The sequence below is a fragment of the Hypomesus transpacificus genome, unplaced genomic scaffold (genome assembly GCF_021917145.1).
Source record: "Hypomesus transpacificus isolate Combined female unplaced genomic scaffold, fHypTra1 scaffold_280, whole genome shotgun sequence".
Taxonomy (NCBI): Eukaryota; Metazoa; Chordata; class Actinopteri; order Osmeriformes; family Osmeridae; genus Hypomesus; species Hypomesus transpacificus.
The window spans coordinates 71,967-87,620 of record NW_025813807.1 but is presented as its reverse complement, the minus strand read 5'-3'; the positions used below and the strand labels follow the sequence as shown (position 1 = coordinate 87,620).

The 15,654-nt window shown below is 44.9% G+C and overlaps 3 protein-coding genes across 8 annotated transcripts; 2 read left to right on the top strand and 1 right to left on the bottom strand.

Annotated features, from left to right (window-relative positions):
- Positions 1-81: 81 nt before the first annotated feature.
- On the top strand, positions 82-3,752 carry arsk (arylsulfatase family, member K). Of its 4 annotated transcripts, none has more exons than XM_047015160.1 (8): positions 82-311; positions 664-761; positions 832-991; positions 1,081-1,363; positions 1,463-1,634; positions 1,958-2,182; positions 2,414-2,629; positions 2,770-3,752. In XM_047015160.1, coding segments are annotated over exons 1-8 (1,428 nt in total). In that variant the 5' UTR covers positions 82-309; the 3' UTR covers positions 3,042-3,752. The 4 variants fall into 4 exon arrangements, with proteins under 4 accessions (XP_046871116.1, XP_046871114.1, XP_046871113.1 ...); XM_047015158.1 differs by having other exon boundaries at positions 87-311; positions 632-761; positions 2,770-3,751; XM_047015157.1 differs by having other exon boundaries at positions 87-423; positions 632-761; positions 2,770-3,751.
- Positions 3,753-5,366: 1,614 nt separating this feature from the next.
- Positions 5,367-8,480, top strand: LOC124463448 (zinc finger protein 239-like). 3 transcript variants are annotated; one of them, XM_047015165.1, is made up of 3 exons: positions 5,367-5,693; positions 6,042-6,067; positions 6,708-8,480. In XM_047015165.1, the coding sequence occupies exon 3, from the start codon at positions 6,914-6,916 to the stop codon at positions 7,769-7,771; it is 858 nt and encodes a 285-aa protein (XP_046871121.1). In that variant the 5' UTR covers positions 5,367-5,693; positions 6,042-6,067; positions 6,708-6,913; the 3' UTR covers positions 7,772-8,480. The 3 variants fall into 3 exon arrangements, with proteins under 3 accessions (XP_046871121.1, XP_046871119.1, XP_046871120.1); XM_047015163.1 differs by having other exon boundaries at positions 5,588-5,840; positions 6,708-8,477; XM_047015164.1 differs by lacking the exon at positions 6,042-6,067 and having other exon boundaries at positions 5,588-5,840; positions 6,708-8,478.
- Positions 8,481-11,893: 3,413 nt separating this feature from the next.
- Positions 11,894-14,987, bottom strand: LOC124463451 (serine/threonine-protein kinase pim-3-like). Its single transcript, XM_047015168.1, has 5 exons — positions 14,654-14,987; positions 14,492-14,539; positions 14,072-14,341; positions 13,761-13,938; positions 11,894-13,547 (listed from the first exon to the last, which is right to left on the bottom strand). Exons 1-5 carry the CDS (start codon positions 14,804-14,806, stop codon positions 13,279-13,281), a joined length of 918 nt encoding a protein of 305 aa, XP_046871124.1. The 5' UTR covers positions 14,807-14,987; the 3' UTR covers positions 11,894-13,278.
- Between the last annotated feature and the right edge of the window lie 667 nt (positions 14,988-15,654).

The window sequence follows — 15,654 nt, the reverse complement described above, 5'->3', positions numbered from 1 at the left end:
TTTAATCTTCAAAATGCACTAATAGCTGTTTTATACTTGTACATTTCTTTGTGTCAAGTAAATTGAGGATTACGTTCTAAACGGCTTGTTGTCATACATTCTGTGGGATACTATCTCCCTCTACTGTTTGTTTCGTAACTACATGAAGGTGGACAGAAAGCTAAAAATAAACGCGTCTCTTATTTTGAAAAGAGCAGTCATATGATTCCCCTATAACACGAATGGTGCTACAACCAACTTTCGGGTCCGGACACATCTTTAGTCCACCAAGTTTCAAAACAATACATTTAGTTGGACTGCGTTTTTGCAATGTATGTATTATGTTTAGCTTTTGTTTTTGTGGCTCAAAGAATTGATTGTTTTTACTTAAACCGTTCTGGCTCCCCAAAACCTAACATTGTGATGGTGATGTCGGATGCTTTTGTAAGTAACCATTAAATTGTGTTGTCCACATAGAGTTAATTGACCTGCCTAGCAGTTCGTGGTTTACACTTATTTACTTTATCAATGAAAAATTGAAAGTTTGATACGTTTACCTCACTGCAGTATTTATGTAGCATACTATAAGGTTACACTGAGGGTCTGAAACAGGAGTTTCCTCTTTGGAGCGTAATTTTCATTTTTTACGAAGGACGGCCGACTGACTGTGGACCCTGGGAATAGGGTGGTTCAGCTTCCATACATAAACTTCATGAGGGAGCTGGGTGCTACCTTCCTCAATGCCTACACAAACTCTCCAATCTGCTGCCCCTCCCGTTCAGGTACGGTTTCCAATGTACAACACCTATCAGTAGTGGAAGAATGGACTTACATGACTTTGTGGGCTTTCAGCTATGTGGAGTGGCCGTTTTGTTCACCTGACCCGGTCATGGAATAACTATAAGTGCCTGGATCCCAATGCTACCACATGGATGGACGTTCTGTGGCAGAACGGTTTTCACACCAAGATGATGGGCAAACTGGACTTCACGTCAGGAGGTCACTCAGTCAGGTGGGATGAACCAGTGGCCTCTGCCAAGCAGAAAACAAGTAACCCAGACTCATTTGTGACAGTGTTATATGTCTGTATTTTAACCACAGTAATCGTGTGGAGGCATGGACGCGAGATGTTCCTTTCCTTCTGCGTCAGGAAGGAAGGCCAGTCACCGACCTGGTGGGAAACATCTCCACTGACAGGGTTATGATTAAGGACTGGGAGACTGTAGACAAGGCCACCCAGTGGATCCGCCACAGTGCTGCCTCTCTCTCCCAGCCCTTTGCCCTTTACGTGGGCCTCAATCTGCCCCACCCCTACCAAACACAGTCCCTGGGACCCACCGCTGGGGGATCCACCTTTCGCACCTCCCCTTACTGGCTTCAGAAGGTCATATCTTTAGCATTTCACATTTATTTCTCAAATGAAAATGCAGACAGCAGATTGTCACGTTTGGTGGAGATTTACTCCGTTTCTCTCCTCATGCAGGTGATGTATGACCTTATTTCGCTTCCAAAATGGCTGCCCTTGTCTTCCATGCATCCTGTTGACTACTACTCCACCTACACTAAGAACTGCACTGGTAACTTCACAACAGAGGAAGTCCGAAGCATACGAGCCTTCTATTATGCTATGTGTGCTGAAACAGATGCCATGCTAGGTTTGTTGTAAACCCGACCCACAGTTTTGATGCAAGTTGGATGGGGTATTTTTACAGATACTGACCATTCCAAATGTAGCCGGTGTGAATCGGTGAAACTCACTCCTCGGGTGTGTAATGGGCCACCCGCGTCAACGAATAGCGAGCTTATGTTTGGCGTAGCTGGTAGTGGTGGCGCTTGGGAAGTCAGAGATGGCGTGTTTGACCCTCGGCGAAGGGTGAACACGGTCCGGAAAAAAAACGACGGAACTTGCAAAACCACGTCCGTTACATACCGTCACACAGACCCCAAATCCATGCCTCCTGTCTCTGTTGGGGCCCAGGTCAGGTGATGTTAGCCCTTCAGGACTCAGGACTGCAGGACAGCACTGTGCTGATGTTCACAGCCGACCATGGGGAACTGGCCATGGAGCACCGGCAGTTCTACAAGATGTCCATGCTGGAGGGCAGCTCCCACGTTCCCCTGCTGCTCATGGGTCCAGGGGTGAAGTCTGGCCAGCAGCTCAGCCTGCCTGTATCCCTGGTGGACCTTTACCCCACCCTGTTAGGTGAGGACTGGGAAGCTGGCATCCATAGGCCAGAATGTTGTTTTGGGAAAACATGGTCAATTAGTGGACTTTTTTCAATGGAAAGTCGTGAGTAAGACTTCTATGACACTCAACATCCACTTCCTTAAACACTTGTGACAATGTGAACACATTCTCATGATAAGGACCAATATTCTTATCAGAAAACATTCAAATTCAATGTTTGAATTCCATGCTGTATTCATTTGTCAGAGATAGCTGGCATCCCTGCTCCGGGTGGTCTGAGTGGCCACTCCCTCGTTCCCCTGGTGACGAGGTCAGGTGGCCGGCCTGGGCCTAGCCCTCCAGGCTGGGTACTGAGCGAGTACCACGGCTGCAACGCCAACGCCTCCACCTACATGCTGAGGTTAGGCCGTTGGAAATACATGGCCTATGCTGACGGCACGAGCATCCCTCCGCAGCTGTTTGGTGAGTTCCTACATGCTCGGGAAATAAGAGTCCTTTTGGTTTGGCAGATGTGGGGATTGTTGATCCTAGCGAGTGATTGGATGTCATTTTAAAACGGTAAGGTTGATTTATAGAGTCCGTCCCTGTCCATTTCTTTCCAGACCTAACTCTGGACAAGGAGGAACTTCACAATGTGGCGTCCACGTTCCCAGATGTGTGTCGTCAACTGGATAAGCTTCTGCTTACCATAGTGGACTATCCCAAGGTTTCTGAATCCGTCCATCTCTACAACAAGCAACAGTTTGTTCTCTGGCGCAAGACTCTTGGGGAAAATTATACCCAAGTCATTGCTAACTTGAGGTGGCATGTGGACTGGAAAAAGGACGTCATAAACAACGAGAGAGCCATTGATGAGTGGCTCATGGACTCGTAGAAATAGATATTCTCTGGACATCTGGGACCGTTCCTGTTTTTCAGAATTTCATGAGACGTTTCTGTTTCCACAGGCTTTGACTAGCATGTCATATTGAACAAGTCTCAAAAGACACTGTAGCTGGTCTCAGTGAAGGTAAAAGGAATCCCAAAAAAATTACAATAAAAATGAAAAATGGACTGTAATTATATAGCTCTTTTCTACCTTGGTGGCACTCACTGCTTTACATTTGATGCCTCATTCACCCATTCACACTCACGCACCGACGGCGGCGCGGCTGCCATGCTAGACGCTAGCCTGTCCATCGGGAGCACCAATGAAGGACGAAGTTCTTTTTCACTGTAAAATGAATTATGAACCTAATAAGAATTTATGTTTTGCCACGTCTGGACTGACTCCCGCCCTGTCTTATTTTTCACAGTGAGTGAATAACTAACCAGGATATTCAGCAAATGGTTAGGCTATTTCATCAAAACTAGGGAAATGTACCAGAGGACATCTCACACATGGAAGAGGGTAGACACACGACAAACACAGATTGAGACTGCAGTAGCGAGATCCGTGACAAGCACTGTATTGATCACTTGATAATAAGGGCTGCCTGTGTGTCATTGAATTAACTTACAACCATCTCAATCACCGTCTGCATCACGGACACGGGCACTATTCTAGTATGAGCTCAAAAGGACAGAAGATCACTTTCATTTAAAATCAGTATTTGGAGATTTAAATTCCCAGAAATAAACAGACTAGTTAAGCATATGTGTTATTTATTTAGTGTATAGTGAATATACTTGGGAGGCTTGAAAAACAAAGTTGTACTGTCCCAGGTGGTCTGTGGTGGTGAGGCAGTGGATGAGCTGCACACCGACCCATGGTGTGTTCCCAGAGGTGAAGGGGAGGGGCTGGACCACTGCAGCCAAGGGTGGAGCAGAATTCCCTCCAGAGTGGGCAGGTCTTTGGGATGCTTTGCCAAACACCTCCTCTGTAGGTTATGTACACCATCTTTGGCAACAGACACTTGTTTTAAAACTTTCCCATTTTGGTAATCTGACAAAAAATATTCAATCCTGGGTACATAATACATGATTAAGACAATTACAGACAGGGGCGTGCTGGTGTCCTGACTGTTTAGTTACGGCCGGGGAGGTCACTTCACACACCACAGCGGCTGGTGTGCTCCTCTATCTCTTCGCCAGCCACAGGCATCATGGGCACAGCTGCCGTAGTGGAAAGCCAGTGGGACTTGGGCTGGCATAGTCACAGGTGCCCATGTTGCACTAGGAGAAGGACATGGTGCTGAAGAGGCGCATGCAGGAGCCTGCCTAGCCTGGTGAGAGTGAGGGGGTACACAGGAAACACCTGATGACTCCCCTCGTATGGTTACTGGTTAGATACACTCTCCTTAGCCATTTACTTTGGTTAAAAACAGACATAAGTGTGTTTTTGAGTGAGTAGTGCTGTAGTGCCACATACCAAGGTCCTTTGTGTGAGTTTTTCCTGGCCCTCCAGGTAGAGGAGGCACCAGCACTGCCTCCAGACACCAGGACACACACACCTCAGTGTTCGCCCCCATACACTGCAACACATGTGGGCAGTACCAATGATGACTGGAGACTTCTGAAATGCATGGGATAAATTGTTTTTGTGAATCTTTCCCAATTTGTTTTGGAACTGATGCTGTGATAGGGAAGATGAGGAAGCCAAAAGCTAACTTTGTACTATATTGATATGATCAATGACATGTACTAAACAAGGTGCATGAAAGATAAGTGAATCAATCAATCAACATACATGTTTGCCATTAACAAAAAGTCACCTTTGTAACCTGGGAACCCTCTATCCTCTGGTGGACCTTGGACTCCATCTTGCCCTGGTTCCCCTGGCTCTCCTGCTGTGCAGTACAGACCTCCCAAAATTCCAGAGCACAGGGTATGGGTTCCTAAACCCAACTGAATGACCAGCAACAAGACTGGTCTATTACCAGCCCATCCATCACATAAACTCTATAAGCAGTAAGGAACACATTTGGTCAACTTTTTCTCAAATGTGATTACCAAGGCTACCATCTTGAAGAAAACTGCTTCAACCAGTATGAAATGTAAACTGATTCATATTGTTAACTGTATCAACAGTGATCTGGTGAGAAGAAACTATCATTGTAGCTAGCCTTTTTACCGTTTTAGTGCCACCTGGTGTTTCAAATGTGAAATTATAATTAAGTATTTTACAGTCATTGGTTTGTATCAAGCAAGCCCTCGCCCCTCGGCTTAAGGGAACGGCCCTGGTGGATGTAGGTGGTATTGCATTTCCGATTTGCTACCCGACTCTTCCGGTCGTTTTTAGTCTATCAAGTCAACATATCTAAAACTATCTCCCCCAATAATTTTAGTTCGATTCTCAAACCTGGCTCATACAACTAGATTTTTAATAGAATAATTTTTCCAGATTTTTGCTGAGTTTGAAACCAATCCGAAATGGGTAAACTATGGCCCCAGAGAATGTCTCATAAAGGGAGTACTCCCAATCTCGGGAAACTTCCGGGTTCTGAACTGGTTGCAGAATGCTGTGCGCTGAGCACTTTTCATAGAAATGAATGGGGACGCCATCTCGGAAGACAGAAGTTGCTGTCTCTAGGAATATAACTCTATGGTTCGTATCCACGGTTACGTGAGCTCTAAATCAATGTAGTTTATCATGGCGATACGTAAAGTGAAGTGTCTCTACGTTTTAACATGTTGAGACCTAGTTAAAGTATTTAAAGATCAAAGCTCCGTTGCAGTTCTAACAGCTATGAAGGTAAGTGTAATCGTTACATGCGTTGCTTTTGACGTACAGTATCCAAGATTTGCGCCTTTGTGCTTGTTTTTAAACTAATTTCGGTGCTAGCTAGCTAGCTTTACTTTGATTGTGTTGTTAGATTCAGTGTTTGTCTTTATTAATGGGGATATGTTAGTACGTTTTGAAAAGTGTAAGTAATATAGCTTTTTTGTTATTTAGATGCAGACAGTGTTGTGAGTCTCAAGGTACGTAGCTACTCCAGTTTTGTGAACTTTAATTTGACCGCCCTCATGGGCACAAAGATATTGTGCTCCTGTATTGCTGCAGTGGAGCAAATATTGTTGAGTGCTCATAAACATTCCGTGATTTGATTCCTATATTGTAACTATCTGTTTTTTAAATAGTAAATAAGACACACAATAAGAGGTTATTCATATTATTGGATTTCAAACTTTGCAGTTACAATCCGATAGTCATTTTATTGTTAATTTACATGTAATGCTTATTGTGTAGTAATTCAAGGCAGGGTATAGGCCATGTTTTGAGAAGCACTTTGTGTCATATTTGCCAAAAAGTTACTTCATGTCTTGATATCAACCAATATATCTAAACGTTTGACGGTAATATGAAATCATTCCGACATCAGTGGGCGTAGCAATACTGTAATAAACACGACCAATCATTAAGGGGTACCCTAACTAGTCTGTCGACCTACCTGCCGGCACTCTGACCCTCCACTCAATGCTCGTTACTATAGTTTTGTGTGAGTTGCTTTGAAGGTATGGGGTGGGATATTTTGGTTTGAATCGTATCAAAAAGTAACTAAAATAGCTAGCTTCGTGCAAATTGCCTACCCTGCCTTTAACTTGGAACTGTTTCTTCCAGATCTCCTACTGGCCAATCATACTTGATCATGGGCGGAGACCCGAAAGAGAAGTCACCTTAAGGCTCTAGAAAGACTACAGAGAGAGACTCAACCAGAAACAGCAGTAACTAGACAACGGATCAACCAGAGAGAAACAAGCTTCCATAGAGTAGATACAAGACAGGATCCAGAGAGACCAGACAGAGAACAAAGAGAGAGCGGAGTTATGGAGACACATCACGATGATGCATGTGAGAAGAGCCTTTCCTCCTCCAGTGGCCTCCAGAACCACATGAGGAACCACACTGGAGAGAAGCCCTACCGCTGTGACCTCTGTGGTAAAACCTTTAGCCGTGCTAGCAAATTCACAACTCACAGCCGAATCCACACTGGAGAGAGGCCCTACAGCTGTGACCTCTGTGGTAAAACCTTTAGCCAGATTGGCAATTTCAGACATCACAAGAGGATCCATACTGGAGAGAAGCCCTACAGCTGTGACCTCTGTGGTCAAACCTTTAAAAGTGAGAGCAGTTTGACAGTTCACCACAGAATCCACACTGGAGAGAAGCCCTACAGCTGTGAGCTCTGTGGTAAGACCTTTACCCACGCTAGCAGTATGACAATTCACAGCAGGATCCACACTGGAGAGAAGCCCTACAGCTGTGACCTCTGTGGTAAAACCTTTAGCCAGGCTGGCCATTTCAGAGATCATAGCAGGATCCACACTGGTGAGAAGCCTTACAGCTGTGATTTCTGTGGTAGAACCTTTACCCATGCTAGCAGTTTCACAGATCACTGCAGAATCCACACTGGAGAAAAGCCCTACAGCTGTGACCTCTGTGGTAGAACCTTTAGCCGTTCTAGCAGTTTTAGAGTTCACTGCAGGATCCACACTGGAGAGAAGCCCTACTACTGTGACATCTGTGGTAAAACCTTTGGCAGATATAGCAGTTTGACAGTTCACAGCAGAATCCACACTGGAGAGAAGCCTTACAGCTGTGACCTGTGTGACTATTCAGGTAAAACATTTGACCATCTGAAGAGGCACCTGCGCGTTCACAACAGAAAAACCCCAAAGCAGTGATGTCTGGGGCCAAGCTTTCCCAGCAGTCACCACATGAGCGAAGCAGGTTCAGGCATGGCACCCGGGCAGCGCGCGTCATATCACCCATCGCCGTGTTCCTAGCCATAGGCTTAGCTTGATGGGCGGCGCTATAAAGTTGTTACATGCACGCACACGCATCCTCGATGACCTTTGTGTTCTGCCTTGCTGCCACCCGCCACCATCCCCTTCTCCCCCATGTTGTCTGTCTTCTCCCCGTGGGGGATTTAACTCGTTGCTCCATGCCTCATGTCATGCATGCTGCAGTGAAGGCAGGGAACGCATCCCCATGTACATCCATTCCGACAATGTAAAACCATTTGTCATGTATATTAAGTATGTGTATGAATAAATGGTGAAATAAATCACCTGAGTGTCTTGGCTGAACTGAGAGAGCTGGGAGAATTACCGGCCTACAACAAAAAAATCAAAAATCCTCTGCTGTTAGACTGCTCCTCCCAATGTTTCTTCCATTTTGTTGTTGTAACTTTTATTGATGTAAGACTGTTTAGCCTGTGTTCGATCCTTGTCCAGGGGGAAAGGCCATAACACTTAACAAACACACAAGACCGAACACGCATGCAAACATGGCGAGGGACGTAACAGCCCGTGTTCTGCACCTCTCTTTCACCAACTGTCTTTGAAGGAGGGGAGCACTGAACTGCTTTTCCCAAGGTGCTTTTTTGGGGGGGGGGGGTTCTGGTTGGTTGAGGGGCAGTTCTACGGGCGTATGTGAAGCCCTCTGACATGGCTTGTAAAAAAGGGTTATGCAAATCAATTTGATTCGAATTTGATCAGTCGTCCAATGCACACTGATCCATTGTTGAAGAATATGGATGCACTTTCTCAGTATTTACAATTAGCAAGTACAGGGTCAAGAGACTGGATGGTTCTGAAACAAAAGGGTTAATTGTCCTATTTTCAAGGTGGTAGCCTATTACAGGGCAGGTTAGCCTTCAGGAGGTCTGATGGCTGAGCGGTTAGGGAATCTGGAAATTAATTAGAAGGTTGCCGGTTTGATTCCCGGCCGTGCTGAGGGGGGGGGGGGTGTTCCGGTTGTTCCACTTATGACTAGAATGATGTATTTATAATATGTCTGCTGTTCTACATTGCCCACATACAGAAGCATTGTTAGACAAAACTCTACTGGGCCACAGGCCCCTATTCAAATCCCTTTTTTTGTTTCAAGCTTGCTGCGCACAATCCACTACTAGGCTATAGAAACTCCCCTTGCTTAACCCACTATACAACAGTTCCGGGTCGCAAGTTTGATATCAGCTTTGGCAAGGACATCAATAGTTAATGTGAGCGTGCATATTTATGAGCTTCATGTAATGTTGTTTTCATGTTTTAGTCAAAATAAGATGATCGGTAGGCCTTGCATTTAAAACTTTCTTTAGTTTGGTAAAGTTTTCTTAGCCTACCTCAATTCTGACTTGTGTGCCGAATCCGACACTGGATACTGCCTTTTTTTCCGGGATGATTAATCTAAATGAATGCACTGACTATTAAGTAAATTGTTAAAACTTTAGATTTTACTGGAGCACAGCAGATTTATACTGGGGCACGTTCTCTAGTAAAAAGGGCCTAGTGACGCTCCTGCTCCAGAGTATTAAATAGCTTTAAATCTTTCTTTATCATTATCTCAGAATCATCTATCAGATGATTAAATCTTTATCATTATCTATCAGAATCAGAAAGAGGTTAAAATCTCCATGAAAGTTTGCACAGACAAGGAATTTACTTTGGCAGGAAGGTGTATACATTCAACATATAGGAATTTAACTGAAATATGTTGTCTACCTATACTAAGGTACAAAGTCTCACTAATCCTAAGGGGCTAAAGTACTGTATGTAAAATTTTGAATAAACATAAAGAAGATGAAATATAAATTGGCCATACTAAAAATATCACAAATAGTAAAAAAATAAAATACAAATACATTGTACCATGTAGTGGTTACATTTACATGTAGTCATTTAGCAGACGCTCTTCTCCAGAGCGACTTACAGAAAGTACAGGGACATTTTCCCCGAGGCAAGTTCGGTGAAGTGCCTTGCCCAAAGACACAACTAAAACACAACTTTCTGATTAATAGCCCGACTGGTTGAAGTCTGTGTGCTTATTTTCATAATCAATCATAAGGTCTTCAATGGCAATTTCTTTTGCATTCAATACCTTTATCTTGGCTCTACTTAAAGGTCCTTTTGTAATGTAAATACACTGTTCTTAATAAAGAGTCTATAGAGGGTTTTCACCGACGCGTCATCAGACCGGAAGTCGCCATCTTGGAGGCACTCCGCATCACAACAAAGCACAGACACTGAAGTATATACCAAATGTTGTTCAGGAAAATTGTTAATTATTGCCGTGTTTCAGGTTGTACCAATAGGACAGATCGAGAAAAACATTTGGAATATTAGCGACTTCCAAAAGTTATTAAAAACCAGGGACAGGAATGCCAGAGATTATCAAAGAAAAGGAGGTACTTGTGGTTGGCAAGGGAAAAAACAAGTTTGAGAGTCACTTGGCTACACTTTGAGTATTGCAATGATATCATACAGTTAAGGTTAAGTTGGTTAATGACGTTATTGCATTACTTACTTCCTCGAAATATTGTGCCTTTTCTTGTAGTCCGAGTCCTTCCCTCAATGCCTTTGCATCTTGGACACGATTTGACGAGCTTTTCGGTTGTTTAGATATGGCTATATTCACCTAAAGTATCCAAAGCACACAATACTCCATGCACTCCTATCAGTTTGTTTACACCAAGTGCCTCCACAATGGCCGCGCATCCGGGTTACCGCCTAGAACTTGACGTCGGTGAAAACCCTCTATAGGACTTGAGGTTTTCTGTATGTCCATTTTACCCACCGTACTGTCGTTAGGATGGGAATAGGATGGTTCAGCTTCCATACATAAACTTCATGAGGGAGCTGGGTGCTACCTTCCTCAATGCCTACACCAGCTCTCCTGCTTCCCCTGCCGTTCAGGTACGGTTTCCAATGTACAACACCTATCAGTAGTGGAAGAATGGACTTACATGACTAGCATTGTATCGATCACTTGATAATATAGCTGCCTGTGTGTCATTGTATTAATTTACAACCATCTCAATCACCGTCTGCATCACGGACACGGGCAGTATTCTAGTATGAGCTCAAAAGGACAGACGATCACTTTCATTTAAAATCAGTATTAGGAGATTTAAATTCCCAGAAATAAACAGACTAGTTAAGCATATAATGCGTTATTTATTTAGAGTGTAGTAAATATGCTTGGGATGTTTGAAAAAAAAAAAAAAAAAAGATGTTCTGTCCCAGGTGGTCTGTGGTGGTGAGGCAGTGGATGAGCTGCACACCGACCCATGGTGTGTTCCCAGAGGTGAAGGGGCTGGACCACTGCAGCCAAGGGTGGAGCAGAATTCCCTCCAGAGTGGGCAGGTCTTTGTCAAACCGCCTCCTTCTGTAGGTTCATATCTTCTGAAGAGAGAAAAGGAAAGAGAGAATGACAGATAGCAGAGAATATGAGAGAAGTGGAGGGGATTGTGGTCAGTTAGATAAAGACAATGTGTGTCTCGGGTGAGTGTGCGTGTCATTTCCTGCGTGTGGATGCGTGTCTTACGGCTTGGAAATCCCTGGGAGATATCTTTGGCTTGATCCTCTGGGAGATGTCTTCCTCTCTCCTGGTGTTACGTACACCATAGGAACATGTCTGTACTGTATCTATGTAGTGTTTTTTTTGTCTTCCCTTCTGTTTCTCCACACTAGCTTCATTCATTCAGGTGTCCATTTTCCATGGACTTTTCAGCTTCATTCATACTGTTCAACATCATTCACACGTCTGTTCCCGTCCAAGTGTTCATCTGGCTCCATAAGAACCTTGTTCCAACTGTCCTTTGACAGCTTTTCTGGATCCAGGGTCTGTGCTCTGTGATCTGTAATGGTTTTCTACAGGATTTTGTATTATTCCAGACACGGTTTTGTGAGTATGAAGTTGTAAACACACTCACCTTGACCTGATCCTCAGAGAGATATCCTCCTTCCTCCTGAATTTTTGTAATGTGTTTTTTTTCTTTTGGGGGGAGGGGGGGGGGGGTTGTATGGAGGGCGATGGGGGGAGAAAGGGACAGTGGGGAGGTCGGGAGGACGACCGGGGGGCAGGGACGAAGGCCAGGGCAGTTCAGGAGGCCGGCCAGGAGGCAGGGTGAAAAGCCGGGGCAGCTCTGGAGGCAGACCTGGAGGCCGTCTGGATGTGCAGAGGTGCTCAGGGGGTCGGTGGTGGTGACCAAGGCTGGGCTTCTTTTGTGCACCGAGCTCTGGGGGTGCTGGAGTCGACCAGGACTCTGCTGGGGGCTCAGGAGGAGCAGAGGGCTCGGTGCTGGGCAGCACAGGCACCAGGACTCTGGGCAGCACAGGCACCAGGCCTCTGGGCAGCACAGGCACCAGGCCTCTGGGCAGCACGGGCACCAGGCCTCTGGGCAGCACAGGCACCAGGACTCTGGGGAGCACGGGCTGAGAGCCTTCGGGCAGCACAGGCAGAGCTCTGGGCAGCAGTGCTGTATCACTGATTTCTGGGATGGTGGACACAGCATGGGCCCTGGGGAGAGCAATATTACTCACTCATGTGAGCCTTTCTCAGAATCAATGCTTCGTCTGAAAACTCAGTTGATGAGGTTCAAAGTTTAGGAGGTTTACCACTGACCTGCCAAGTTCTGTGTCCCTTTCCATGTAGCCCTGCTTCTCCTCTGGGTCCTTGTCTTGGACCCCTGTCCAAGTAGCACAGTAGCATCCCACTGTCAGTAGTAGGGGATGGACATAAAAGCAGGGAAAAGCAAGACAGGATTAAAACAACAAAGTCGTTATTTACCAACCTCTAGAAAGGGTGATTGGAATGAGACCCAGGAGTGCAAGGAGCCTGGAGAGGCCAAACTAAGACCAGAACACACACCCACGGAGACAGACAGAAAACACGAGGGGCAAGGAAGACCAGGAGAACTTAAACTGGTGCATGGCTGTGACTGTCTGTGTTTGTGTGTCTTACCTCTTCCATGTGTACCATGTGGGTTCATTGTTGTGGCAGTGGTGTTATTAGGGGACACCTCGGGGCTCCTGGTATCTACCCTACACCTCTTGGTGTTGCCCTGGGACAGGGAGAGGCAGGACGAAGACGAGGCGTCCTCAGGGGACAGTGCCGTCGAAGACTCCCCCGAATCCTGTCTCTCTTCCGGCTCTCTCTTCCTCTTTTGCTCCCCTCCTCTGCTGCTCTCTGCATCTCTTCTTTCCTTCCTCTTTCTCTTTTTCTGTCTCTCTGCTTTCCTCTCCTCCTCTGTATGCAGCCACGGGTGGAGAAGGACTTCCTCTAGAGTAGGCCGGTCTTCAGGGCACTTTGCCAAACACAATTTCAGTAGGTTCTTGCATTCTGGAGAGAGAGAGGGAGTGTGTGAGAGAGAGATAGCAGAGAATATGAGAGAAGTGGAAGAAACTGGTCAGTTAAATACAGACAGAAAGCATGTGTGTGCCTCTGTGTGAGTGTGTATGTTTATTTTTCTTGTCTGCATGTGGATGCGTGTCTTACGGCTGGAAAACCTATCCATGGTAGGGATAGGATCACAATAAAGGACTTGGTCTGGTGTGCGAAAGGGGAATATCCCAGACAGCACGTTGTATAACAGTACCCCCAGCTGCCAGACAGCGGATGGAACCGCCCGGTAGGAACCATGGAGGTACCATTCAGGAGGGATGTACATTTTGGTCCCTGACACACACACACAAAACAACCTTAGTTAAACCGCACATGGAATTGTGTGTCCGTATGTGATTGGGTGCAATCGCAACTGAGTCCATTCTTTATTTCCGCTCAAGTCCTTGTGTTTGTCATCATGGTAAATCTTCGATGATATATTGCTCTTTAATATGGATTGGGGGGGGGGGGGGGGGTTGACAGAAAATACAAGAGTAGGGAACGTACCAAGGAACTCGGTGTAGGGTGCTTCTTGAATAATGCAGCCACAGCCAAAGTCCAGAACCCTAATCCGTGGAACTGCAGAACCGGTCTCCACCAGAAGGTTCTCTGGCTTAATATCTCGGTGGAGGACACCCCAAGAGTGAAAATTGACCATGGCCTCAACCACCTGCCTCAGAATGATCTACAGAAAGAGAAAGAGACAGAGAGAAAGATGGACAGTTGGGAGAGGAGGGGCAAATGGTGATGAATATTGACTTTCACAAATAGCTCTTTGGAGGTGGATGGCTGTGATGAACTTGTCTGCACACACTCACTTTGGCCTGATCCTCTGGGAGACATCCTCCTCTCTCCTGGATATAGTCAAACAGTTCCACGGCGGGTACAGGCCTCTCCAGAACTATAATGAGCTCTTGGTCCAGCTTGTACCAGTTCAGCAGCTCCACTGCTGCCTGACCGTCTCCAAACCTGGCCTCACCCCTCACCTCCTCACCCCTGGCCTTCTCAGCCATGTCTGCCCCACCCTGTCCTACAATCAGTAGGAGCACCACCTCCAGGGGGAGCTGGCGGAGCTTCCCACGCAGGGTCTTAAACACAGAGAACACAGACAACCAGTTAGAGTTCATGCTGCAATAGGGATGTTATCCGTTGGAAGACTGGTTTTGGATGACAGATCATTCAGAATGAGAATCTAAAATGGAATATATGAATTGTAAAAGGGGGATTGGTCCACTCACCACAGTTGTATATATCACCTTATCAATGGGAACATGCTTGACTGCCACCTATCAAAAGAGATGGGTGGGGGGAAATACAACATGTTGATTTATAAAAATGATATACTGCTGTGTGTGTGTGTGTGTGTATATTTTTGGATGTGTGTGTTATGTCATTCTTACAGGCAGATTGTCCTCTATACGGAGTCCAGCGTAGACTGAGCCGAAGCCACCTTGGCCAAGACAGCTCAGTTCCACGTACTTCTCCTCAAACGACCCTAGAGAGTACACACACACGCACACATTCATGTATATTGAACATTTTTGCCTATCCATCTATCTCTTTTTTCTGTCTTTATGATGTTGTATGTTTATATCTAGCTACCTTAGCTATCGCCTTTAACTATGTTGCTACTATATGCATGACTATGTAGCTATAGTCATTTAATTGAAAATGTTGTGATGTACAATATTCTAAGGTATTTGAAAAATACAACAGCAGTTAATATCGTCATACTCACTCATGTTTCAAGGTGGGATTGCATTGATATACACTTTATTGTGATATGATTACTATCTATTGAGTAAATTAACATTTGAGTTTTTAAAAGCATTGCAGCCTTGATTTGCAGTGAGATTGTAAAATGCAGACATTGGTAGATTTTTGTAGAATGGTATGTTGTTGTCATGGAATCAATTATGATGTCAAAGATGTAGGATTTGCCTTGTTTCTCCTCAAATTCAATCAAATCCATTTGAAAGTGACATTCACATCAGGTTAGATTAGTTAATATTGTAAAACATAAAACAATCATATAAGGTAGCCTACAATCCAGCTCCATAGAATATATTAGTTCAGTGCCTGTGCCATGAGAAGTGGGAATAAACAGGGTGACATTCATTGACATTCATCATGAAGTTGTCATGTTTTTGTGGTTTTCAAGTCATTTTGATGTTAGGATGCATAACATTTGTGTTTAGTGTTTTTTTTATAATGTATAAATGCTAAATATGTGACATTACAGAGTGTAAGTCAGATGGTGGTGATATGTGATGATGTTGTACACTATTTGAAGGCATTTTAAAAATACTACAGCAGTTCATATTGTAATACTCACTCATTTCAAGGTGGGAGAGTGGATTAATTTGCAGGCTATTGTTGAATGATTGTTATCTTATGAGTT

What these genes read in the sequence shown, in the direction of transcription:
- arsk (XM_047015157.1), top strand. Translation starts at nt 310, where the DNA reads ATGTATGTATTATGTTTAGCTTTTGTTTTTGTGGCTCAAAGAATTGAT. An exon ending in TGGTGATGTCGGATGCTTTT is followed by an intron (nt 424 to 631) that starts GTAAGTAACCAT and finishes TTTTTTACGAAG; the next exon opens with GACGGCCGACTGACTGTGGA. An exon ending in TGAAACAGATGCCATGCTAG is followed by an intron (nt 1,635 to 1,957) that starts GTTTGTTGTAAA and finishes GTTGGGGCCCAG; the next exon opens with GTCAGGTGATGTTAGCCCTT.
- LOC124463448 (XM_047015165.1), top strand. Translation starts at nt 6,914, where the DNA reads ATGGAGACACATCACGATGATGCATGTGAGAAGAGCCTTTCCTCCTCC.
- LOC124463451 (XM_047015168.1), bottom strand. Translation starts at nt 14,806, where the DNA reads ATGGATAGGCAAAAATGTTCAATATACATGAATGTGTGCGTGTGTGTG. An exon ending in TCCCAGAGGATCAGGCCAAA is followed by an intron (nt 13,939 to 14,071) that starts GTGAGTGTGTGC and finishes CTCTTTCTGTAG; the next exon opens with ATCATTCTGAGGCAGGTGGT. An exon ending in ACCCTACACCGAGTTCCTTG is followed by an intron (nt 13,548 to 13,760) that starts GTACGTTCCCTA and finishes TGTGTGTGTCAG; the next exon opens with GGACCAAAATGTACATCCCT.